Below are 26873 nucleotides of genomic sequence, written 5' to 3'. Positions count from 1 at the left end.
ACCTGTTTAAATCCCATACTACTTTGTAAGCTGCCAGGAGGAGAAGACCCATACCTGTTCATTTCACAGTTTCATCACCCACATATAGCATTTGCACAGTGCTCGATAAATATTGAATGAATAAATGAACCATTCTACAAATTTGTCACATGTGTATAAACAGACACATTAGCTGAGACTGCATTTAGACTGCTGCAGCTCATATCATCTCATGTAGCTAAATAGCTGTGGTCTTTTATTTTACTGTATTACAATGCTAAAAATAAAATATATTTAGTAGTCAACATCATAAGAAGCCTATGAAAATAGAGATGGCTATAAAATAATGATCTAAAAAAGAATAAAGTTTTTCTTTCAGGGCCATTCAGATCACTTTCATGGCCTTAAATCTAGAAGATAGACAGGAATGCTGATACTGTTTTGTGTTGCCCTCATTATCCGGCACTTTTCTAGGAAGTCACTGATTCGTGGGTGCTCAGCTAGAAATCAATAGAGAGACTTTGAAGAAAGTAAATGCATATCTCCAGGTCACCCATAACTAATATTGGTAAAGAAAGAACATTCAACATATTTCTAAAACCAAGAACAAATAGTAAAATCAAAACCTAACCACAGCAAAATCTCTCAGCCACACCAATATTTGTTATGTGACTGAGTTACGTTTTCAACAATTATATAACTGGATATGCAACTTAGTGTGTGAAAATGTCATTGAATGTCTTGATATTGGGTCGATGCAATTTAGAAAGGAAGTAAAATACCAGGAAAAAATTAAACGAGGAAGAGGGAAATAAATGATTCAAGCAAATGGTGGAGAAAGTGCCTTTGTAAATGCTTTTATGTTTCACCATGAGACTCTATTCATGCCTTTCTTTTTACATAATTAAAAATCAATAAAACTTATGTTGGATAAAGAATAATAGAAAAGAAAATCTAAACAAGAGCAATGACTTGCCCTTAAGAATGTGAGAAGGTGCTTTGGTTTTATTTTTAAATTTTAACTAGAAAGTTGCTGTATATAATGGTAGCACTATCTTACTTTCTCAATGGATAAAGTAACTACCTAACACCCTTTTTCATCTGATGCATAGTCTTTTATCCATGCCTTGATGAAATCCTTAGAATAATCTGCCATTGAACAAACCTTGACCTCTGCCTTCATGGGGATGACAGTGAATGGTTGGATGGTGCTTCTGAACCTCTGAGGGAGGTAGATGAATGAGTTTGTAGTTGGGAGGGGGGCAGTTAGGAGTATCTTTCTACTCACCGCTAATTCCAGCCAGAAGAGAAAAATAGTAGTGGCAGCAGTAACAGTACTGGAGCATGACGCTAATTTTAGGATTCTGTTTGGCCATCTTGTGCCTCCACCTAAATTTCATATAGCACTAATTAACTAAGGTCTGAGTCCCCCATTAGATTACAGATTTCATTAAGGCAATGACCTTACCAATCTTGTTCCTGCTGTACCCTCAGGGACTAGCACAAGAGAGGAAATCAATAAGTATTCATTGAAAGAATGAACAAGTGGACGAATCCATTCATCTCTGCATAGCTCCATCAGTGGAGGCTGGGGAAAAATCACCCATGCTTCTTATTGTAGTCATTTCTATGATCTGTTGCACACAATGCCATTAATTCAGCCAACTATTTACTCAATCAGTCAGTCAGTCAGTTATTTAACAAATATTTATTACACACATATTAAGTGTCTGGCCATATACTGGGCATTGAGAACTCAATAGTGAACAAGGCTGACATGAGTCCTACCCTCAATGGGCTACATACAAGTAAGGAAAGCAGACATTAAATCAACTCATCACAAGCATGATGGATAAGCATTCTAATTAGGGAAATAAAAGATTTAATGAAAACAAGTAATTGGGAGGCCTCGCCAGATAAGAATGTAAGGGCAAATTGGCTCCAAATCTTGATGATGAGTCAATAAACACCTCTAAAAACATATCCAACAAAGCATGTCTTGGCAGTAGCATATCACAAAGAAATAAACAGGACTGGGCTACCAATCATTTGCTACATAACTGGTATCAGAGATGTGAAAGGAACTGGAGAAAACCTTGGTTCCTCATAGGTCACTTTGGTTTGCTAAAAAGTTCCAAATTTATGCATTAGAAAATAGCATATACCCTTTTGCCCTAGTTTGACCTTCCATTCATTGTGTTCAGCTTATCTTTTAAAACAGGTTCAGTACATCCACAGAAACATAATGTACTCTGTATTTTTATTCTAACATTAACTTTTAATTTATTTTTGTTACTTCAGGGTATTTAAAATATATTAATCAATAAATTATTCCATAGTGTTTGTGGCCTAGAGTTGTTCAAATAAAGGATGTAATTTTAAATATCTAAATAAATGGACCTGTTTGAAATAGTGTTTACATTGTTTGAACATGTGTAGCTTCAGGGAAGGAAGTTTTTTTTTTGTAATAGCATTAGGAAATAATTTGCGCTTATTTTTCTGGCTGTCCTATATATCTTCATAGTCACATCCTCAGTTCACTGACAGGAACCACTAATCTAAAAGTAATTTATTTGCCATACATAAAAAATACAAGAGGAAACCAGTTTCAGAGATGACAGACAATTCTAAATTTGAGTCACCAAAACCTCTGAAAAAAAATCTTTTTTTTTTTTTTTTTTTTGAGCTAGAGTCTCGCTCTGTTGCCCAGGCTGAAGTGCAGTGGCACAATCTTGGATTCTCATGTCTCAGCCTCCCAAGCAGCTGGGATTACAGGTGTGTGCCAACACACCCAGCTAATTTTTATACTTTTAGTAGAGACGGGATTTTGCCATGTTGGCTGGGCTGGTCTCGAACTCCTGGCTTCAAGTGATCCGCCCCCCCCTCAGCCTCCCAAAGAACTGAGATTAAAGGCATAAGCCACTATCCTCAGGCTCTAAAAAACTTTTTAAACTCAGTTGGAGTTTTGTGTGTGTGTGTGTGTGTGTGTGTGTGTGTGTGTGTTTTCTGATGGTTCTAGTTTTTTGGATATGTTCCTCTATTTTAACTGGGTCATTAAGACATCACTAAGCAAAATATTTGCTCCAGAAAACTTGAAGTGTATTGAATGCTAACCTGAAGGAAAGAAAAAGAAAAACTTGCTGCCCCTTCTTCCTTCCTCCTGAAATACACCTCAAAAGAGGAAGACCGGCCGGGCGCAGTGGCTCAAGCCTGTAATCCCAGCACTTTGGGAGGCCGAGACGGGTGGATCATGAGGTCAGGAGATCGAGACCATCCTGGCTAACACGGAGAAACCCCGTCTCTACTAAAAAATGCAAAACACTAGCCGGGCGAGGTGGCGGGCGCCTGTAGTCCCAGCTACTCGGGAGGCTGAGGCAGGAGAATGGCGTGAACCCGGGAGGCGGAGCTTGCAGTGAGCTGAGATCCGGCCACTGCACTCCAGCCTGGGTGACAGAGCGAGACTCCGTCTCAAAAAAAAAAAAAAAAAAAAGAGGAAGACCTGTCAGAGACGAAGAAGCTGAAGTGCCATTGGCACATGTTCCAAGCTCAGACAGGACAGTCTGTCCCTGAACACAGATCTGCCCATCACACATCACAACACGGTAATTCATGCTGTCATACTGCAAGGCAACAGGAGAAGCCTGCCTTCAAATGCCATTATGCTTAATTAAAAAGATGTTTATTTTCAAACCCTGGAGGGTGATTTGGGCTGAGACTGAATTAAGTTAAGCATTTGGAAAATTAAAGTTAAAAAAAAATACAGTGTATATTACAGTATAATAAATGACAAAGAAGCTGATAAGCCTTTTATGGAAAAGATGGGGAACAGCATGAATGAACCATGCTGGTTTGCTTGCTTATTTTTGTGGGGAACAGGGGCGTCATTGCTGTATGTTTACTGTCTGCTTCACAAAAGAAAAATCATTTTGTTTTGGCCAGGCGTGGTGGCTCACACCTGTAATCCCAGCACTTGGGAGGCCAAGGTGGGCGGATCACGAGGTCAGGAGATCGAGACCATCCTGGCTAACACAGTGAAACCCTGTCTCTACTAAAAGTACAAAAAATTAGCTGGGTGAGGTTGCAGGCGCCTGTAGTCCCAGCTACTTGGGAGGCTGAGGCAGGAGAATGGCGTGAACCCAGGAGGCGGAGCTTGCAGTGAGTGGAGATCGCACCACTGCACTCCAGCTTGGGTGACAGAGCCAAACTCTGTCTCAAAAAAAAAAAAAAGAAAAATTATTTTGTTTCTTCCTGCTATATGGTAAGTTCTTCTATTGCTAGAAGTATACTTTAGCAATCATCTTTACCATATCGATTAGAATGGCACAAGAATCAAGATTCTATCATTCCAGAACCAGGTAATCACATTGATCCAATTTTATCAATAATTTACTGTCAAGGATTAATACTCGCATGGTGCTCTGTCTTTACCAAGAGTTAATATCTATTGACCACTCAATTTACTTACCACTTTTGGTTTTGCTATAAAGTGTAACTTAAATATTAAGTTGTTTTGTACATTTCTGAACTTGCTTAAAATTAATAGCCAACATTAGCAATATCAGAGATTTTACTAGAAATGAACTGTTGATACCTCCAATAATTCAGATAAATTTCCAAGTCTTAGCAAGCCAATAAACAAACTTACCCATATCTGAAGTAAGTGCTAAACTGTCTGCAGAGGCGATGGGCAAGTTCTCGTTTCCCACAAGCTGCAGGACCAGCTAGTACCAGCATGGGATAAGGGGCATCCAGGCTGGGAAGAGTGCTACAACACAGGAGCAGAGTCAGTTCTCCTACTGTAGCCAGGGAGACAGCACATGAACTACATCCATTAGGCCATCATTAACCCGGCTGAATGAGGACTCGCTACAGAAGACACTGCGTAGAAGAATAGTTGTCCTTTCCGGAAACAGATTGATTATATGTCAAAAATCATATTCAAAGCATAGATAACAGTATAAGGTAAAATACGAAAACCTGTACATTTGCTTTAACATGACTTTTAAAGGAAAACTATTAATATTTATTGGTTCTTGATTGCTAGAGTGAAATATTCCTCCCCAAAACTGATCAATGAAAGAAATGACTGTTAAAGTTACATAAGACTGTAAAGTTAAGATAAATATTCATAACTACTGAATTAGAATGCAGTAACTTAACAGTAATAGGTAAAATTTACCTGAGCAATTACTATGTGCCAGGAAGCATTCTAAGAGTCATACATGTATTATCTCATTTAATTATCACAAGAAGCTAATGAAGATGTTTCTGTCAGTATCCCCTTTTAACGTATGAAGAAATTGAAGTACAAGGAGGTTAATTAACTTGCTCAAAGTGATAGTTAATCAGGGAGAGCTGATATACAAATGGAGGCTTGACTGCCAAGCCTGAAGACTGGACTAAAGAATGAATTCATTGATAAAATCTACTGCAGCTGGGCGTGATGGCTCATGCCTGTAATCCCAGCACTTTGTGAGGCTGAGGCAGATCACCTGAGGTGAGGAATTCAAGACCAGCCTGAGCAACATGGAGAAACGCTGTCTCTACCGAAAATACAGAATTAGCCAGGCGTGATAGTGCACACCTGTAATCCCAGCTACTTGGGAGGCAGAGGCAGGAGAATCTCTTGAACCTGGGAGATGGAGGTTGCAGTGAGCCGAGATGGTGCCATTATACTCCAGCCTGGGCAATAAGAGTGAAACTGTCTCAAAAATAAAAATAAAAAATAAAATAAATAAAACTAAAATCTCTTGCAACACACTGAACGATGTGTTTAGACTCCACTCATGACACAAATTGTAGCAATCTAGAATCAAATATAAAGTTTTTAAAAACCACACGGCTCAGGTGTGGATTCTGTGAAGATGAAGGTGTAGATTCTGAGGAGAGTCTGTGGAAACAATGAAAGAGCATAGTTTTTCAGTCTCTCTGAATTCCCACAGAAAAACAGAAAAACTTGAGAACAAAAGCCTAAGGGAAACACATATAAGTACATGAAACGGTATCACCAAGAGCCACGGACCCACAAAACCTGTGTGGTACTGGAATCAACGCAGGAGGAAGAAGCAGGAAGCAATGGGCAGCATCTGACAGATCTGAGAGCAAGTGAACCCCAAAACAGCCACTGTGTACCTGCCGAGAGCAGGCAGGCTGAAGCTGTATACATGCGCAAAGGCCTGGACGTGAATGTTCATGACAGCCCTATATGCAATCACCCAAAACTGGAATCAGTCCAGATGTCTTTCAACAGGTGAACAATTCAAGTAACCATGATACCGCCATGCCATGGAATGCTACATGGCAATAAGAAAGAATGAACAATTGACTCATGCAACAACTTGAATGGATTTCCAGGGAATTAGTCTGAGTGCAACAAATAAAGCCAATCCCAAAAGTCTATATACTGTATGATTCTATTTATATTACATGTTTGAAATAACAGCATTATAGATAGAGACAGGGACAGATTAGTGGTTTCCAGGGGTTAAGGAAGATGAGGGGGAGGGAGGTGCTACGGCTATTACAGAGTATTACAAGGGATCCTTGTGATGAAACTGCTCTATATCTTGACTGTAGTGGCACTAAGATGAATCTGCACGTGTGATAAAATTGCACAGAGGTAAACAGAACTAAAGACAAAAGAGTACATGCAAAACTGGTGAAATCCGATAAGGCTGGTGAATTTCCTGGTCAATTTCCTTGTTTTAATGTTCTGCTATAGTTATGCAAGATATCACCATTGAGGAAAACTGGGTGACTGGTATATGGAATTTCTCTGTATTATTTCTTACAACTTCATGTGAATCTACAATTATCTCAAAATATATTTTTTCAAAAAAATAACTAAGAAAAAGAAAGTGACAAATATTGAAAATAAGCAAGAGAGATCTTCTTCCTGAAGATGAAAACCAAAGCAAAGGAACAGAAAACAGAGGCTATACTTCAAAAAACCTTCTCTGAAATTAAAACAAAACAAAACAAAACAAAACAAATAAACACTATACAGTGATAGGGCACACATTATACCTGAAATATCAGCCCGGAACTAATACCAGGACATAGTCTAGTAAAATTACTGGGCTTTAAAGAAAAAGAAAAAAAATTCCAATGAGAAAAAAAAGCACATTACTTATAAGGGAAAGAAAATTAAATTATCATCAAATTTTGACAATGTTTTATGCCAAAAGACAATGGAGTAACATTTTTAATATATTCAAGGAAAAAGGCATGGGTCATGAATTTTATATTTAGCAGAAATGACTTTCAAGTATAAAGGACACACATTATTATAACATGCAAGAATTCAGAGGATACTGATCCTATATCCCTTCCTAAGGAATCTACTAGAAAACAAGCTTCATACGACCAAAGTGACTCAAGGGACATCAATGTTAACAACTGGTAGTAAGCAACAACTATGTAGTTAGCCAGAGAATTAAGACTAAATGAGAGCAAAGAGGGAGAAAGCACGGTATGTGATGGCTATAAGTTTTGACAATATAAATATAGTACAACACTATTTTCTAAACGGGGTGGTTGATACTTATATGAAATACATAGAATAGGCAAATTCATAGAGACAAAAGTAGATTAGAGCTTATCAGAGGCTGGGAGCAGAGAAGAACCAGGAGTTATTGCTTAATGGGTACAGAGTTTCTGTTGGGGGTAATGAAAATGTTTTGGAAACAGATGGTGGTGATGGTTACTTAACACTATGAATGTACTTAATGCCACTCAACTGTCCACTTTAAAATTGTTAAAGTGGCAAATTTTGTTACATATATTTTACTACAGTAAAAAACACGGGAGGGAATTGGTAAATTATAGGCAAAAAAATTTTTTTAATGTTTTCAGGAATCATTTTGGTGGTAGTATTAGTACTTGTATTCTGATACCATTGTGCCACAATCTAGGATTTTTTCAAATGAGTAATTATGGGATTTGGTAATTTCATCTTCCTCTGTGTCCCTTAGAACCAGATTTCTTTTCTTGGTGTGGGAAAAAAAGAAATACCCATACAATAGCAAGGAGGTTGAGTAAAAGCTTAACTGTAGTTGTGGAATCAAATTGTAAATATCAAGAATTCAGAAAGTATTTAATCCATCTATCTATAGATAAACACAGGTAGGTCTACCCAAACAGACAGAGATAGATATAGATAGAACAAATATAGACAGGTACAAATAGATTGGATGGATGGATGGATGGATGGGTGGATGGATGGATGGATGAATGAATGGATGGACAGATGAACTGATGAAAAGATTTACATTCTTAGCTCTTTCCACTAAAAGGCCTCAAAATAAATGACCAACCTGGTAGCAATGAGTATCTTAACCCCCAGACTGGAATGGGAAATACTACTTTTCACTAAAACTGGAGCTTCTTGCAGAAAAGGCTGATTACAGATTTGGGACAGGACATATACAAGATGAGTCTGGAGAACCTTCTCATATCAGAAGTCTCTATCATGACTACCAGACCAGAGTCAAGGTTTGGTCATGTCATTTTAATACTGTATCCTCACCTCAATTTTACCAGGAGAGGGGACAGTGATTCCCCAGTAATGCAGCATACAAGTCCCAAAGTCAAGGGTTGGGGTTCCTCTCCTGAATCTTGACTTCTGGTGCTGACAGAGAGCGGTATACTGGCCTAGACAGAGTAGGAAGGGCATTGCAGGCCTGCACATTAGCTACTGGTCCTGTGTCCATGAGTTTCCACAATGAATGCCACTCCATCCTGGAACATCTGGGCCTACTTGGCCTTTGTTCTTGTTTGCCCGACAGCCAGAAATGATCAAGACATATGTGTTTATCAAACACTGCTGCAAATGTCTTTGATATATGTTTTTATTTAAGTGTACCCTAAAGCATGAAACAACTAGCAATACCATAAACTAGAAAAGAAATACAATGAGGAGATAAATGCCCCTCTTTTGAATCAAATGTGCTTTTCCAGATGCATGTAAATAAATGATAATTCGTTTCACCTAGAGGGCCACCATAAACATGTAAAACTGTCAATGTCTACATTATTAAATTATATGTAAAAATCATGTCCTGGGTTGCAAAATAAAACATTTTGCTCTCTTTGGGAAACCAGCCATGTGAAGTACAGGAGCAAATACCACATGAAGAAGAGAAGCCATTTATATCCAAGAGATTTTACAAGTATTTTTAAAATGCCTTTGGGTATTGATAGAATTTCTCCATTATACTTATAGCATATATGGCCATCTGCTCCAACAGATTGTTTTAAAAAGAAATGGAGAAAGCATGGTAAATCTGTCTTCGAATTCAGAGGTGAGAGACTCTGTTCATGTGCTCCATCGAGCTGGGTGACTCCTCCCTACTGAGTTTATTGCAGCTTAGTGCAAAGACTGCTTCGGGTTTCCCTTAGGCTAGCTGGGCTTCCTTCTAAGGGACTCCCTAATAATGTGAATTCATGGAACAGTCTTTGGCAAGGGTATTTAGCATTCACTCACAGCTGAGGGAAAATTTACAATGGATATAAATTATCACAATTTTCTGTTAAGGTTAAGGTCTGTGTTTCTCTCATAAGGCAGAAAAATTGACTTTTTTTTCTTTCCCCAAAGATTTCAGTGTTGTATGGCACAGAATGGCCACCATACAAGGGACCAGACAAACTAGTGAAGATGAATCAACTCATCACCATGCTTGGGAAAATACCAGCAAGCAAGCAGCACATTGCAAGTACATGATATTAATAATATACCATAACGGAGACAATATCATCTATCAAATAAAGACTTGGCCCTTTCCCTGAGCGAAGGGTAAAAAGCAGCATTTATCGGAAATAAAGGGGTCACAAAATAGAGGGCTAGGGGAAATGATGAGGCTGTCTTGTGCTTGCTCACCCTGAATTCTGGCCTGTGGATTCCTAATAAATACCTGTCAAAGATCCTCTGCGGCTGCATCACGCTGTTGACAACATGGGTCAGGTGGTCTTGAGCTGCAAGCACTTCAGAGGGAGGATCATATTTATTCACTGCTGAAACCTTTTCCAGAATTAGAGATGTAAAAGGGAAAAAAAGTTTTGTTTCTAAAAAGAAAACGAAGCTTGGATTTTTCCTTAATGAAATGTTGTATACATGCAGCCAGGTACACAAAATAATTTAACACATGCCCATGAATGTTAGTATTCAGTCTTCATGTTTATGCTAATTTTCCTAAAATTTAAGAAATGATAATTATTTTAAAATATTGAGTGGAGTCTTTTGATCTCCTACTTCTTTATACTGCCTGGTTTGGGAGGGAAAATGACAAAAAAAAAGAAAACCACCAAACAAAAACCCACAGCCCCTCTAAAGCCTATGATTACTTTTAATATAGTAAACATTCCAACTTTTAATATGTGAAAAATGAATAAAACTTATAGCTGTAGATTCCAGGTTTTGATGCGTGGGGAATGTTTTCCTCATACCATCTCACCAAGAACAATTCCCACAATCTCAAATTCTACCAAAACTTCCTCTTCATTTAGCATAACTTTCTTCATTCAAGGATATGGGCCTTTTCTTCATAATGTACAGTTCTCCATCCCCTTGTCTTTCCCATTCTTCTAAATACATTATCCTCATCTACCATATGCCATATCTTTACTTAATACATGGTTTTAAATTGTATTCCTTTTGCAAAATGTTAAAGGAAAAGAGGAATCTAAGAAGTACCTTTGAGTGTGAGAATAATGACAGTCTGGCATCTGTAACTATTTTTAACCAAGATTTCAGAAAGGCATTTATGAGATGGAATACGTGCCTCTCTACATATTTATACCTGTTTTCATTCCCATTTCAAATTTGCATCCAGTGTAAGAAATCCTTCATTAGTAGAGATTTTGGCTGTCACCAACCACTAAAGCAAGCCAAAGCAGTGACCATGAGTTTGAAAAGCAGGGAGGCAGGTGCTAGCATTCAAGGTCTGGTTATTCTGGAATTCTGTGACTAGATGAATCATTATTTTAAAGAGCAGAATTAAGGATTTAAAATATCAGAGTAGTGATTTATTTGAGTACCTTTCGATTATATGGTAGAGTGACATTATAGTACATTTTGTTGTTAAATGAATTTTTCAGGTAACACAGATAGAATCACACACCTTCCAAATAGGATAGTTTTTCAAACTGATAGTCTGCCATAAAGCTATGACCTATATAAGTGGAGTGTTGCTTCTGTTCCCTACGGCCAACCTCTTCACTGTACTAACAGCAAGTCATCAGGCCTTTCACTACATTTGTGTTGATACTCACCTTTGCAGAGGGTTAAACAAACAGATCCTAAGACAAGGAAACATTCCCTAAATGAATTAATGTACATATTGTTATGTGTCTTATTTATTGATTATATTGCTTCCACAGTAGGCAACACGAGCTTTTGAGCATATTAACCCATAAACACAATGGCAATGGTATGACATGATTACATACCTTTTCTTCCACTTTAATCTTCTTCTGATCTAATTCTGTTAATCGCAGAAGCATAAAAATTACGGAGAACCAATATTCAGACTTTTCCTATTTAAAATATTAAGAGGACTGCTCAGTTGCCTTCCTTTTCCCAAAATAACAAGCACCAACATTGGGTTTTCATGAGCTTGGGCCTTTCACCTGCTACCTCATCATTCCCACACACACCCTCACAGGGCTATGCATTTCACACTTCCCAGTCCCCTTACATTAACTTAATGCAGACTGTGCCTTGTAACTTATAAAGGTCTTCAAGTGTACACTCTTGTTAATCTCCCTGTGAGATTAGAGATTAACAGGACAGGTGGGTTACCCTCATTTCTTTTTTTAAAATTTAATTTAATGGGCCGGACGAGGTGGCTCACGCCTGTAATCCCGGCACTTTGCGAGGCCAAGGCGGATGAATCACAAGATCAGGAGATCAAGGCCATCCTGGCTAACACGGTGAAACCCCGTCTCTACTAAAAATACAAAAAAATTAGCCAGGCGTGGTGGCGGGTGCCCGTAGTCCCAACTACTCAGGAGGCTGAGGCAGCAGAATGCCGTGAACCCAGGAGGTGGAGCTTGCAGTAAGCCGAGATCGCGCCACTGCACTCCAGTCCCTGGGTGACAGAGCAAGACTCTGTCTCAAAAAAATAAAATAAAATAAAATAATAATAACAATTTAATTTTAAGTTCTGGGATATATGTGCAGGACGTGTACGTTTCTTACACAGGTAAGGGTGTGCCACGATGGTTTGCTGGACCCAGCAACCCATCACCTAGGTATTAAGCCCCGCATGCATTAGCTATTTATCTTTATGCTCTCCCTGCTCCTGGCCCCCGACAGGCCCCAGGGTGCATTGTTCTCCTCCCTGTGTCCATGTGTTCTCATGGTTCAGCTCCCAGTTATAAGTGAGAACATGCAGTATTTGGTTTCCTGTTCCTGTGTTAGGTTGCTGAGGATAATGGCTTCCAGATTATCCTCATTTCTAAAGGCTACCAAGCCTCAGAAAGGTGAAGCATCTCATCTAAGATCCCGTGGCCAGTGACTTCAACCCTGTCTTCTAACTCCAACAAGTCTCAATTCTGCCAATAATGAAACTTTAATATTTTATATTATTTTGTTATTATTTATATGCAATATTTCATATTAATTTGTATTGTTTATTATGAATTTTTGTAATAATAAAATGATATTCATTTATCAGATAAACTCCTTATTACTCCCTACCATCAGGATTATCTGCCTTTTGGAAATATAATTAGAGTTTTCGTAGTAAAAAGCTATGCCTCTTTGAGGGGAAAAAAGACATTAGATATTAGCAGATAATCTGTTATATATTAGGTTGGTGCAAAAGTAATTGTGGTCTTTGCCATTAAAATAATGCAAAAACCACAATTACTTTTGTGCCCTCCCAACAGATGAGACCGTATATGAGGTGAATGTACAAAGCTTAGGTGTAAATGTTGGGGGGAAGGTTTTGTGTATAAATCAATTAACATGTGTCAAAGGGCTTGTGATGCTTATTCATGCGTAGGCACAAACACCCTTCAGGGATCTGAAACTGAGGTGTGCTGGCCACTTTAAACCCTGCCTCTTACTTTTCCAGAAATGTTTTTAAATTGCCTCTCACTGTTCCTGTCCCAAGGGCAGTTTTTAATTTATAAATCTTTCTTATTTTTTTTTCACCAATCTGGACATTTTCATCAAGATACACACAAAAAGAAGGTTACTAAGAGCTACATGCAAAGTGAAGAGCCTGTGGAAACTAAGTGAAGGATACAGGTAGAAGAATGGAATGAAGGACAAGCAGACAAGGAAGGAGGGAAGGAGGCCGGGAGAAAGCATCAATCAATGGAGAGAAAGAGAGGGACTCGAAACACAGTCCCCGATCCTTCAAACCCAGAGGTGTGAAGAACTCCTGGGAAATGTATTATTTTGCTCTATAATTATTTTACATATACATCAATTTCATGGCTATATCCAGGTAAATTAGGTATCTAATCTTAGATTTTCTTTCCCTTGTTATAAAATAGGGATCACATTCTGTCTCCACCTACGTCTTGCATTGTCTAATGTGAGAGAACATTGTTCTGTAATCTTATTACCTCTTTCCTGTAACCTTTAGTACCACCAGGGATGAGTCACAAATGACCAGCAGAGCAACTAAATGATATTCAGTTTCAGGCTTTCCTTCACTGACAGTCATGTGACAGCTTGTTAGTCATGAAAGAAGATCTTAAGTCTTAAAAAAAAATGGTCACTGTAGGTACTACTAAATCCTTCCTTAGAGAGAAGGAAGATAGACAAATTCTAGTCACATTTCTGATATTCTTTTACCAAAAGTACTTCTTAAAGAATTCCTAGATAGTTCCCCTCCACCCTCCCACTTTCTTCTCTCTCTCCCTCCCCTGATATAAGTAATGTCTCACCTGAATTGGATTTTTCAGAAGATTGAGAACTCGAAGGATGGGTAAATTTTTGATGTATTCTATTTCTCTCAGCTCAGCAATCTGTTCAATCAAAGAAAAAAAAGTATCAACAGACTAAATGCACAAACACAACAGAAAACAACACAATAGGAGCCAGTTTGGGTCCTTTCAATTCAACTTATTTTAAAAATTGCTCTGTCCAGCTTTTTAATGAGAATTCCACAGAACTACACAGAACAAGGGAATGAGTGCATACCCCTTCTATAAACATGCATGCACACAACCACGTTTTCTTTTTTCTTCTCTAGGTAGGGAACAGTAAGTTTCCTCCTCTTACCCATGTTCACTTTAAGGCAGAAATAAAATAGTATTCACAGTCAGAAAAACAGTACAAAAATGCATCCAAGGATGACCTGGTTACCCACCCCACGCCCGTTCCTAGCCCACCAGCCCCCCAACTTCCTTTCCCAATTCTGCTTCTGCCACCTGGTCATTTGTGATTTTTTTTTTTTTTTTTTTGAGATGGAGTCTCACTCTGTTGCCAGGCTGGAGTACAGTGGTGTGATTTTGGCTCACTGCAACCTCCGACTCCCTAGTTCAAGCGATTCTCCTGCTTCAGCCTTCTGAGTAGCTGGGATTACAGGCACACAGCACCACGCCAGATAATTTTTGCATTTTTAGTAGAGACGGGGTTTCAATATGCTGGTCAAGATGGTCTCAATCTCCTGACCTTGTGATCCGCCTGCCTTGGCCTCGCGAAGTGCTGGGATTACAGGCATGAGCTACTGCGCCCGGCCAAAGTCTTCTTACTGCATGCACATATATGGCTTTATCACTTTTTCCACCAGAGAATTAATTCAAGGAAAGGTAAAAAACTAAAAATCGTATGACGTATTTCTTGATGGGTGTGTACTGTTCACCTTGAACTCTTTAGCTAACTTGTACACTTATGTTTTATATACTTTTCTGTATAGGTTTTATTTCACAATTTTAAAAAGTAGCAGAACAGAAAGAAAAAAAAAATGATTGCTTGACAATTCCTTAATTTGACCAGGAATAGCAGTTGGGTTGTGGCAGGCCTGAATTCTCCACTAAATTAAAAGCAAATAGGTTTATTAAAATTTTTGTAATTAGCATAATTACAATTTTATATCAAGTGTAGATATTAAACTTTTGCAAAAAGTTAATCATCACTTTTTCATTTCTATTTTTCTCCAAATCATTTCTGCATGCATTGGAAAGCACTCCAACAGAAGGGTCACCAATAACTCCTGAGTTATCCAACCACAATACACAATTAAAATGCAAACTAGACCCAAAGCCAAGTCAGAGGACAAACATATGCACCATGTTCAAAGGATGCCATTTTCAAAGATATAATATGAAAGGCGAACACCAGAGTTGCAATCTACAACCTGCACACGTTAATCTTGTTAGAGCAACATTATACTATTATACACATCTTTTTCCATAAGATGACTAAACTGTCCATCAGCCTGCCATTTGGATTATCTTTTTTTTTTTAAAAAAAGGGATCAATTGTTTTCTATTGTATTATTCAGGGAAGTGGAAAAGTAAACTTGTAAACAATGGATTAATTTTCTTCTAGCATTCCACCTGCTCTTGTTCTTTTTTTTTTTTTTTTTTTTTTGAGATTGGGTCTCGCTCTGTCACCCATGCTGGAGTGCAGTGGTATGATCACGGCTCACTGCAGCCTCGACCTCCCTAGCTCAAGGAATCTTCCTACCTCAGCCCCCCACCCCCAAGTAGCTGGGACTACAAGTGTGCACTTTCAAGCTCAGCTAATTTTTGTATTTTTTTGGAGACAGGGTTTTGCCATGTTGCTCAGGCTGTTCTTGAACTCCTGGGCTTAAGCAACCCACCCACCTCAACTTCCCATTCCCAAGTGCTAGGACTACAGCCACGAGCCACCACACTGGCCTGCTCTTGTTTTTGGACCTAACACTAATGTTAAGAGATGTGTTCCTTCATTTATCACGTCTCACCAACAAGTTGTGGCCATGTGCATTTGCATACATTGCTGGTGAGAGTGGAAACTGGTGCATTCTTTCTATAGGGCAACCTGATGTATTTAATGTGTTTCATAAGCTATGAACCAGCTTTCCCACTTCAAGAGGCTTATACTAAAGAGATCATTTGTATCTAATTTTTTTGTAAACATTAGATTTCCCTCAAGGCCATAGTCTCTAAGCATCACCATCCAGATCTAAAGGGAACCACTAAAGTCTTTTCTTTAAAAAAATATATATATAATATGTAATTTCTATATGTGAAATATTCTATATTCTAATTTTTTGTAAAAAAAATTAGATACAAGAACATTCAGTCTAACATTATCAATAAAAGTTAAAAAAGTGTAAATTCCTAAGAACACCACGATCATGTAATTAAATGGGTAATAGTACAGTCCTATAGTAGCAACACTACACGCTCATTTTAGAGGATAGTGATATTTACAGTGATTGACATGGAAAGATCTTGATATGTTTCAAACACCATGAACACAGTGGTCATGGAATATACAAAATTATACTGCCGCAAGATGTCAGCTGGGATCAGTTGGTTTTTTGAGAGTCAAATGAAAGGGACACATTTTCCCTTCCTGGCCTTCCATAGGTAGGATGAGGTGAGAGGGGAGAAGGTATGGGGTGGCCTGGCTTCACCTCCCCATGTCTACTGAATTAGCAAAGTGCCACAGATACTGCTTGCCCTGCATGCGCCCTCCCTCTCCTGCACAACCTACCCAAGGACTCCACCCTCACATCTTTTCTCTGCAAAGCCCACAAAGCCAGGACTGTGTACATAACAGACTTTTACAGCAGGAGTAGAGACAACAGCACCCCAAACAGCTTCCAGTGAAATACTGCCAGAAAAGTTATGTTCCTATGGGAAGTTCAGTCATCCGCTGCCAAGAATGTCATCTTAGCACAGTTGATCCCCAGACTCCAGTCCAGCCCATTCTCTCACCTCCTTTGCCCCTATTGATGATAGTCCACAACTCCACCCCCAAAGCATGTTGACTTCCTCTTCTTTTCTTCTTTTACCATTTCCCTCAAGGCCATAGTCACTAAGCATCAGCATCCAGATCTCAAGGGAACTACCAAAGTCTTTTATTTAAAAAAAAAATTATATATACATATATAATTTCTATATGTGAATATATATTTATATATGTGAATATATAAAAATATATAAGCATATATAAATATATGTTATATATACACACACACATATATATTTGTCTTCTTAGAAAACAATTGGGTACAACCATTAAAATTTTTTTCACTGCCACATTTAAACATAAATCTGTGCAGAAAAATATTTTTCAAACTGCAGGGAACCTATCAAGTAGCTGATGATGTTGGTAAGTGCATTACTGGAATAAGAATCAACAGACATATCAATGGAACAGAATAAATACTCCAGAAACAGATCTTTTCAGTATTGGTTTTGTTTCACAATTTTAAGAAGGGGGAAAAAGAAAAAAAGAAAAAACAAGATTGCTTGACTTCCTGAATTTGGCCAGGGTTAGAATTTGGGTTGCAGCAGGCCTGAATTCTTCACTAAACTAAAGACAACTAGTTTTATTTAAGTTTTCTGTACCTTAGTAGAATCTTAAGAGAAATAAGAATGGTGTATATTTAAAAGATGAACCACAAATATTTTTCAAACTGTGGGGATCTATCAACTAGTTGATGATGTCGGTAAGCGCATTACTGGAATAAGAATCAACAGACAGATCAATGGAACAGAATAAACACTTCAGAAAATATTTATTCTGTATCAGTGAGAAAATTAGTCTTATTCAATAAAACTATTTCTTAAATGAGTTAATTCATGTGAATTGGTTAGCACAAGGCTGGGGATATAATGGGTCCTCAATAAATGATAGCTGTTATTATATTACTATTAGATATTGAAAAAAGTAAATTGATTTTTTACATTTTTAGTTATTGTGGATACATAAGAGTTGTACATATTTATGGGGTAAATGTGATATTTTGATACAAGCATACAATGTGTAATGATCAAATCAGGGTAACTGGGGTATCCATCACCTCAAGCATTTATTATTTCTTTGTGTTAGAAATGTAACAATTCTACTCTTTTAGTTATTTTGAAATATACAGTAAAATATTATTAACTATAGTCACCCCATTGTGCTATTGAATACTAGATCTTATTCCTCCTATAAATTAAAATGTTTGTTTCAATTATACCATAAAATAAATTATGGATTAAGAGTTGAAAGGTAATAAAAGAAACCAGGGGGAAAAGGTTTAGGTGAACACCTAACAGATTTCAGAACAGAGAAAGACTTCATAAACACTTTAAAAATAATAAAGGAAGACACAAAGAAAAATACTGATAGACTTCAGAAATTACCTTCAAATGTATAGCAAAAGTACAATGAGTACAACGAAAAGTAGAACGATAATAATATAAATGATAGTCAAGGGCATGAATAGACAATTTCTAAAAAGAAAACTAAGTGTCTAACAAACAGGTCAAAAAAATGTTTAACCTCATGAGTAATCAAAAATTTTTATATAAAATAATGCAAAATACTGTTTTTCTCTACCAGAGTGACATAATTTTTAAAAGATATTTGCTCACAAAGGTGTAGTAAGATACACTTATAATATAGTATTCTAACTGGTAGGATATTAATTAGTATGAACCTGCATGAAATATAGTAAGAGTCTTAAAAATGCCTATATCCAGTAATAGTATTTCCAAGAATCTATCCTAAGTAAATCATTTAAAATATACTTAAAGGTTTATATATAAGAATATACGCTACAACAAATTTTAAACATAAATTTCAATAAGTAAATGACTCAATAAATCCTGACATATCCATTCAATAGAATATTTTACCAGTATTAATCAGAATTCTGAAATGTTGGGACAATTTATTTCCTACCTGGGAATTAGATGCCCACCTCACACTACCCACAAAAGTAAATCCCAATTGGATTAAAGACTAAATATGGAAAAACAAAACTTGAAATTACAAGAAAATATACGAGAATATTTAAAACCTGGGGTATAGAAAAATTTCTTCAATAAAACATAAAAAGCAGAAATTACAAAAGACCGTAGTGAAGAATAACTTTCAGACCTCATACTCTAGTCCCTAGACATACAGTTTTACTTGATATATAAGTTTTCTAGGGTTTACATAACAAACTACCACAAACCTGGAGGCCTAAAACAACAGAAATTTCTTCCTTCCACAGTTCTGGAGACCAGCAGTCTGAAATCAAGGTGTCAGCAGTCCCGCGCTCTCTCAGAAGGTTCTAGAGAACCCTTCCCTGCCTTCTCCAGCTTCCAGTAACTCCAGACCTTGCTTGGCTTGCAGCAACATAACTCTAATCTCTGCCCCATCTTCGCCTGGGTCATCTCATGGCCTTCTCTATGTGTGTGTGTCTTCTTCCCTTCAGCCTCTTATCAGGACATTGGGTTTAGGGCCACCCTACATCCAGGATGTTCTTCTCTTTAGATCCCAAACTTGATTACATCTTCAAAGATCCCTTTTCCACATGAGGGGACATTCACAGTTTCCTGGGGTAGGCTTTTTGGAGGAGAGGAGCACACAATTCCACCTGCTATACTTAGTAAGGATTAGCTTCCAAGAGAAGTGGCTCCACAGACAGGGCTTGCCTTCTGTCACAGACAGCTGGCACAGCACGCCCCCACCCTGCTGTTGGAATGGGACACTCTGCCTCTAAGGTTTAGGACAAGATAAAGAACCATGCACCAGGGGTTCTGGATGACAGTAAGGAGGCTGGATGGCAGCACTGTCACCCAGTCACCTGAGTCACCTAAGTTGCAAACCCGGGAGTCGTCCTCAGAAACATTTTCTTCCTCATCCACCACCTCCAATCTGCCCTAGTAATTCTTCCTCAGAAACATCTCTAGACCCCAGCCTTCCTTCCCCTTCCTCACTACTGCTACCTGATTGAAGGCCCTCATCCACTCAGCTCAAACCACTCCTCTGATCTCCAGTCACCATCTCCCTTCTCTGCCCTGTAGGAAGACACTCGAGCCTCACTTCTTATACACAATCATTCCAGAATCTCATCCCATGCATCTCAAACATCACCCAAGCACTTGATAGAAGGGAGGCAAATCTGGGTATTCCTGAGAGTTCCTGAGGGTCCTGCATTCAGTCAACAAATATTCTTTGTTTTTTTTAAGAGATAGGGTCTCGTGATGTTGCCCAGGCTGAGGTGCAGTGGTGTGATAATAGCTTACTGCAGCCTCAAACTCCTAGACTCAGGCCATCCTCCTGCCTCAACCTCACAAGTAGCTGGGACTACAGGTACATGTCACCATGCCCAGTTATTTATTATTTTTTTTGGAGGGGGAAAGAGATGGGAGTCTTGCTGTGTTGCCCAGGCTGGTCTCAAACTCCTGGACTCAAGTGATCAGCCAACCTTGGCCTCCCAAAGCTCCAGGATTACAGATGTGAGTCACCATGCCTGGAGCCAAGACAACAAATATTCTTCAGTGCCATCTCTGAGCCAGGCATTGCTCAAAGTGAACAAGATAAAGTCCCTGAGCTCTTGAAGCTAACATTCTAGTTGGAAAGCCAGTGAACTCTAACAGATGTGAAACTAGCATATGCAACATGACACAATCTCAGGTAATAGTAAGTACTAATGATAAATTAAAAAGTGTAAAGGGATAAAGAAAACAGGGAGGGGTGCTGGAGAGGCCAGAGGGGGGTCAGAGGCCATTTTTTGTGAGAGTTTGCCAGAGGCTTAAATGAAATGAAGTGAATTTTTTTGAAGATGAGGGGAAAAGCTTCCAGCAGAGACACCAGATGTTATGAAGCTCCAGAGGTGGAAATACGCTGGATCTGCATGAGGATCAGAAGAAAATGGCTGACTTAACATTCCCAGTCCTTCTGCAACGAAGCACTCACCCCGCCAGCTGCCCCTGAGAGTGCTGGTCTCCATCCCCAGTCACATAAACTGGCCACTGACAGCCAGTCCTACGTAGCCGGCCTAACCAAGTCAGATGGCGAGGAACATGTGGTCTCCTGGTCAATGGCCGGCACTCTACTCAGTGAGCCAGTGCTAAAGCAGGCAAAGGGCAACTATCTCTGCTGACCCCATCATCATGGAGCCAGGGCACCAGGAAGCAGGCCAAGTCCATCACTGGGATATAAGCGTTAAGAAAGGGGTCGGGGCAAACGGGAAAGTCACATTCACCTTGATCTGAGAGTTCAAAAATTGTTTCTAAAAGTGATGAAGCAGCATCAAAACCTGGACTCAAAGTGTGCACCATTAGCACTCTCTGCAGAGAGCCAAGACTATCCAGAGAGCAGTTGCTGAGCAGATCAGGATATCCTGCCTTGGGCATCCCCTTTGGGTGTAAGGAGGCCAAAGACCTCCAAGGGGGCCTCCCTCCTGCTTGCATCCCAGGGCAGGAGTATGTTGGCCAGGTGGAATGGAGATTGACTTTAGCAGGAGATCTGATCACACCGGCATCAATGGTATGCCTCTGCATCAATGTTTTCAGCCCCTGCAGGCCCCAAGGACTCACCCAGTCCAACCCTTCTCATTATAGGCCTAACCTAACAAACCTAAATCCAGAGAGAAATGAAGTTCACTTAGAAGTCTGATTGGGTTTAATGCCCCCAAAGTTCCTTTTGCTCACATATGTGAAGAGAAGTGTGAGCCAAGGTTCAATGAAGAGGGGGGTAATGCACATTGCTTGCCAGGGACATTAAATGGCATCTGTCTTTGAACAACAAGAAGCAAGGGGTCCTCGGCAAAGAATGTTCTGCCTATACAAAGCATCACAAAAATAGAGTGGAATAATGGCCTTCAGCTGCCATTGTCCCCGTCAGCATTCAAGGAGAATGATTTAGAAGGAAAGCCAGAGCACTGCAAAGAATGAAGAGACAGGAAGCTCTGGGAGGAGCACTTTTATTACTTAGGATTCAAGTTCTCTCCATGCTTCCATTGCTTTATGAGTATTACCTTGCGAATCCTCACAAAAATTCAGAAAAGTAATTGGGAACCGACAGTGTGAAATAATGACACTGAGACTTAGAGAAGTAAGACAGCATTTTTCTAAGTCACTCCCAAACTGATATCTTGCTTCTAGAAGAAAGGACTGAGGTTATAATAGAGCTAACAGCTTGGGATATGTTTTAAATGCAGGAAATGATGTAAAATCTAACAAGACTACAGAGTAGAGGGTAACTAAGGTCCCCAAATCCCCAGCTGATGGTAAACATTCTCAAGTGGCCTTAAAAAGATGTTCAAATGATCACATGTGGGTGCTACAATGTCTCAACTGCTAAAACCAAGTACCTAATACTGATGCAGTGCTACCAATAAAACAATATTCTTAATGTCAGATTAATCATATGAGAAGCAGAAGCTAGGTTATGTTTCTGCCTAATGATAAATTTTCCACCCCTGATACACAGTATTCTCAGCAGTCCTGGAGAGTTCTCTGAGGAACTCCCCTGAAGCCTCAAAGAATATTTCAAAGTACTGCTGGTTGCTCCTCAACCTGCCCAGGGGGGAGCCCGGGAATAAGGTGATTGTTACAGACCTCATGAGTGCCAAAGGATCCCCCTTTGGGACACGTGGCCATTTTTTTTTAACGGATCCTCTTTAACATTTGAAAATTATAAACTCCTTTCTTCACATGATGATACTCCTCTTTTTTCTTTAAAGTTTGTCAAATACAATTTGAAAAGTCTCTTGAAATGGAAGAGAACGACATACTATTTGTGAGGTGTTTCTAGATCTGCACTGTCCCATATGATAATTACTAGCCACATGCAGCTGCCCAGCACTTAAAATATGGCCAGGATGAACTGAGACATACTTTAAGTGTAAAATACACACCGGATGTCAGAAATTTATGGAACAATAGAAAGTTAAATATCTCATCAATAAGTCTGTACGTAGATTACATGTTGAAATGACAACATTTTGGATCTACTGGGTTAAGTAAAATGCATTATTAAAATTAATTTCATCTGTTTCTTTGCACCTTTTTACTGTGGCTACTGGAGAATTTTAGATTATATCTGTGGCTCACATCTGTGGCTCACGTGATGTTTCGCTGAGCAAGCACTGTATTGGGGCATTACAACAGGCCCTTTCAGAAGGGAGGCCCATTAGCATTTTATGTACTATATCACCCTGCAGAGGTTAAGAACATTGAAACCGGAGGCAAACCATTCTCTGTGTGCAGACTGGCTCTGCTATTTGCTGGATATATGACTTTGGGCAAGTTACTTAACCTCTTTCTGCCCCTGTTTCTTCATTTGTAAAATGAATAATGGGTTATAATGAGGATTAAATGAGATAAAGTGCTTAGGAAAGTACCTGGTGCATAAAGATCCTCAACAAATATCTCTAGATTATTTTATGACCAGAATTGTTACTATTATCATTACTGTTACTCCTTTTCCTAAATCCTTAGATGCATTGAGTTGAGATTTAATGAGTGCTTTCCACCTTTTCAACAGCCCCTGTATATATGTGAGAACCATTTTAAGTAAGAAATTTTCTAAAAATCAGCCTTCAATGGCAAATGCATGAAAAGGACACTAAAACCACACGAGACAGAGATTGTGCGGACTTCCTAAGACACGTGGTACAGTGAACAAAGATTGTCCATTAGAATTAACTGGAGAAGTTGCCAAAACAACTAAACATACAAGTCAAGGACTCACGCCTGTAATCCCAGCACTTTGGGAGGCCGAGGCAGGTGGATCACGAGGTCAGGAGATAGAGACCATCCTGGCTAGCGCAGTGAAACCCCGTCTCTACTAAAAATACAAAAAAATTAGCTGGGCGTAGTGGCAGGCGCCTGTAGTCCCAAGCTGCTCGGGAGGCTGAGGCGGGAGAATGGCGTGAACCCGAGAGGTGGAGCTTGCAGTGAGCCAAGATAATGCCACTGCACTCCAGCCTGGGCGACAAGGAGAGACTCCGTCTCAAAAAAAATAAAAAGATACACACACACACACACACACACACACACACACACACACACACACACACAAGTCAAGGAGAATGAGGAGGAACAGTTTTGTCTGTGATTCAAAACTCATCTGTTCCCAGGACTAATAACTGACTTTTCTTGATTCTTAGCAACCAAACAGATGAGGGAAGTTTGTTGGAATAAAAGGCTCATCGCGCAAAACTGACAAGCACCACCACAGCAGAACACAGCAAGATCCCCACTACGGGCCAGCTCACTTGAGCTGACACCAACTGTCCCTTTCAGGCTCAGCCCAACTTTTCATTTTCAAGAAGAAATAAACATTCAACCTCCTTATGAAAGTGTTCTCCCAAAAATGTGATGAAGTATTCAATAAAAATAAAATAACTTTGTAGACCTTACAGCATAAGAAGTCAGGTAAAGTTACCAACTTAATATACCATGATTAGGAGCACAAATGCTTTATTAAAAATAAAATATAAGAGTGAAAGCCCGTTTCTGTGATTTTTGAAGTGTGCATTATTAAGCCAGACATTAAAATTTGAATAAACCCAGTCCCCAACCCATCATGTAGATTGGTATATAAGAACTCCCTTCCCATGCCTCTTCTCTTTATTTTTAAGGGTTTAAGCCTTTCCTAAGGTATTTGCATTTTTAAACATTTTAATTATTTTAAATTGACAGATAAAATTATAGGTACTTACTGTGTACAACACGATGACTTGAAATTCATCACATCATCATGTTACATTGTGGGATGGCTAAATCTAGCTTTTTAACATATGTGTTACCTCACAAAGTAATCATTTTTGTGGTAAACATGTTTAAAATCTACTCTCTCAGCATGGAAAAATACAATATATTTTTATTAACTATAATTGCCATGTTATACAATAGGTCTCTGGGACAAACTCCTTATGTAACCGAAATGTTTATCCTTTGACCGACATCTTCCCAACACTTCCCTTACCAATGCCCTAGACTTTTCTTTAAATGGCAGACATGGAGCAACACCAGCCTATGGCTATTCTTATATCTCTAACTTCCTTACTCTGATATTTCAGACATTCCTACTGCCACATTTCTACACAAAATTTTGTATGAACACGTATACTTCAGAAAATCATCCACACGTGGTTGCAGTTTAAATCTTAAAAATAATGTAATTAGGAATCATCACATTTTCAATAATTAAGATTTTAAGTACTTTTTAAAAACAATCCTTCTGCAACTACTCTAAGAATTTTGCTAGAACAATATTTCTAAGCTGGCATTTAATCTGTCCACCCTTGAGAAACCAAAAATGAAGGGTCTGTGCTTCTCTAGTATGTCCTCTTATGTCGACACTGAAACCAAGACATGTGAAATAAAACACTACCTTATTATCTTCCAGGTTGATCACTTCCAGGAGGTCATGATTCTCTAAGCCTTGGAGGCTGCTTATCTGATTGTGGGACAGATCCAGACTCTGTAGGGCTTTTAGATCCTCCAAACCTGTGATTGTCTCAATCTGGTTATTGCTCTAAAATAGACAAAATACATTTAATGTCTCAAAGACCTCTCAAGGAAAAGTTGTAATGGCAAGTTTTCATTTTGGATACTGACCCAAATCTCTCTAAAAAAATCAGTAAGGCATTCTTGTCCTTCCCTCCATCCCATTTCCATCATTCACCACTCTAAACACATACACATATCCCAGAAAGAAGTTCCAGTGTTTCAGCTGGAAAACTCAGAATATAATATTTTCATTAAGGTTAAAGCAAGATGAGTATTCAAATCAGTAAGAAAGAAAAAGGCAGGTAATTTAAGCTTTTAACACTGCACACCTAAAATGTAATGACAGCATAACTCCAGATATATCATTAGAAATATAAATGTAATGTAATTATTTCATCATCATCACAAGAAGCCACTTGACTCACTTGACTATTATAATCCCCACATACATTTTGTTTTCAGCAACACCCTAAATATAATCACTCATGTGGTGAGGGTGCTAGTAGTCTGTTATCTTAGTGTTCTCCAATGAGTCATGCCCCCAGTTATTCCTGCCCTTGTGCAGTTCCCTCCACTCTTTTTTTTTTTTTTTTTTTTTTGAGAAAGAGTCTGGCTTTGTAGCCCAGGCTGGAGTACAGTGGCACGATCTCGGCTCACTGCAACCTCTGCCTCCAGCGTTCAAGTGATTCTCCTGCCTCAGCCTCCCGACTAGCTGGGACTACAGGTGCGCACCACCATGCCTGGCTTATTTTTGTATTTTTGGTAGAGATGGAGTTTCACCATGTTGGCCAGGCTGGTCTTAAACTCCTGACCTCAAGTGATCCACCCACCTTGGCCTCCCAAAGTGCTGGGATTACAGGTGTGAGCCGCTGCACCTGGCCGCGGTCCCCTCCTCTTAAACTAGGCTGGACCATGACTTAGCTTCACCAAAGAATATGGTAGAAGTATGCCAGTTCCAAGCCTAAGACTTAAGAAGGCCTGGCAGCTTCTGCTTTTGTGTGTCAGAAGTACTGAGCTACCACATAAGAACTGCAGTTACTCTGTTGGAGAGAACTTGTGGAGAGGTTATATGGAAAAGGAAATGTCACATGGGGAGACATCCTGACACTAAATAGAAAAACCTAGCCATCCCAGCCTCTCAACTGAGCCAAGCCCCCAACCAATATGCCAGGTAATGCAGCAAGCCCAGTGGAAGAACCTCCCAGCTGAGCCTGGCTCAGATTGCAGAATTGTTAGTTAATACAATGGTTATTTTTCCAAGTCACTAAAACTGTGGTAGCTTGTAATGCAACAGTAGATAACCAAACCAAGTTTTTCAATAATTCACACAAAAGCATCTTCCTCACCAATGAGAATAAAACAAAGATTTAAGACTGAAACGTTGTCTTCTTCCCCAATCTCCATATACCCATAACAACAAATGACAATAACAATAATTCTCTTCCCTCTGTATTTTCCCTGGTACATTTGATAGCAAGAGCTCATTTTCATCC

General features: G+C 39.0%; 1 protein-coding gene across 1 annotated transcript in view; it reads right to left on the bottom strand.

Annotated features, from left to right (window-relative positions):
- The window catches only part of LRGUK (leucine rich repeats and guanylate kinase domain containing), a 126666-nt gene that overhangs the window by 64826 nt on the left and 34967 nt on the right, over nt 1-26873 (bottom strand). Inside the window, exons 7-11 of the mRNA XM_025380184.1 lie at nt 25262-25405; nt 13879-13959; nt 11425-11511; nt 9891-9997; nt 4625-4744 (exon numbers count right to left, since the gene is read on the bottom strand). Of these exons, the coding sequence (XP_025235969.1) occupies nt 4625-4744; nt 9891-9997; nt 11425-11511; nt 13879-13959; nt 25262-25405 (539 nt within the window). The remainder of the gene's footprint in view (nt 1-4624; nt 4745-9890; nt 9998-11424; nt 11512-13878; nt 13960-25261; nt 25406-26873) is intronic.

Source organism: Theropithecus gelada, chromosome 3 (assembly GCF_003255815.1).
Source record: "Theropithecus gelada isolate Dixy chromosome 3, Tgel_1.0, whole genome shotgun sequence".
Taxonomy (NCBI): domain Eukaryota; kingdom Metazoa; phylum Chordata; class Mammalia; order Primates; family Cercopithecidae; genus Theropithecus; species Theropithecus gelada.
The sequence above is the reverse complement of the archived record's forward strand: the minus strand, read 5'-3'. Positions and strand labels throughout refer to the sequence as shown.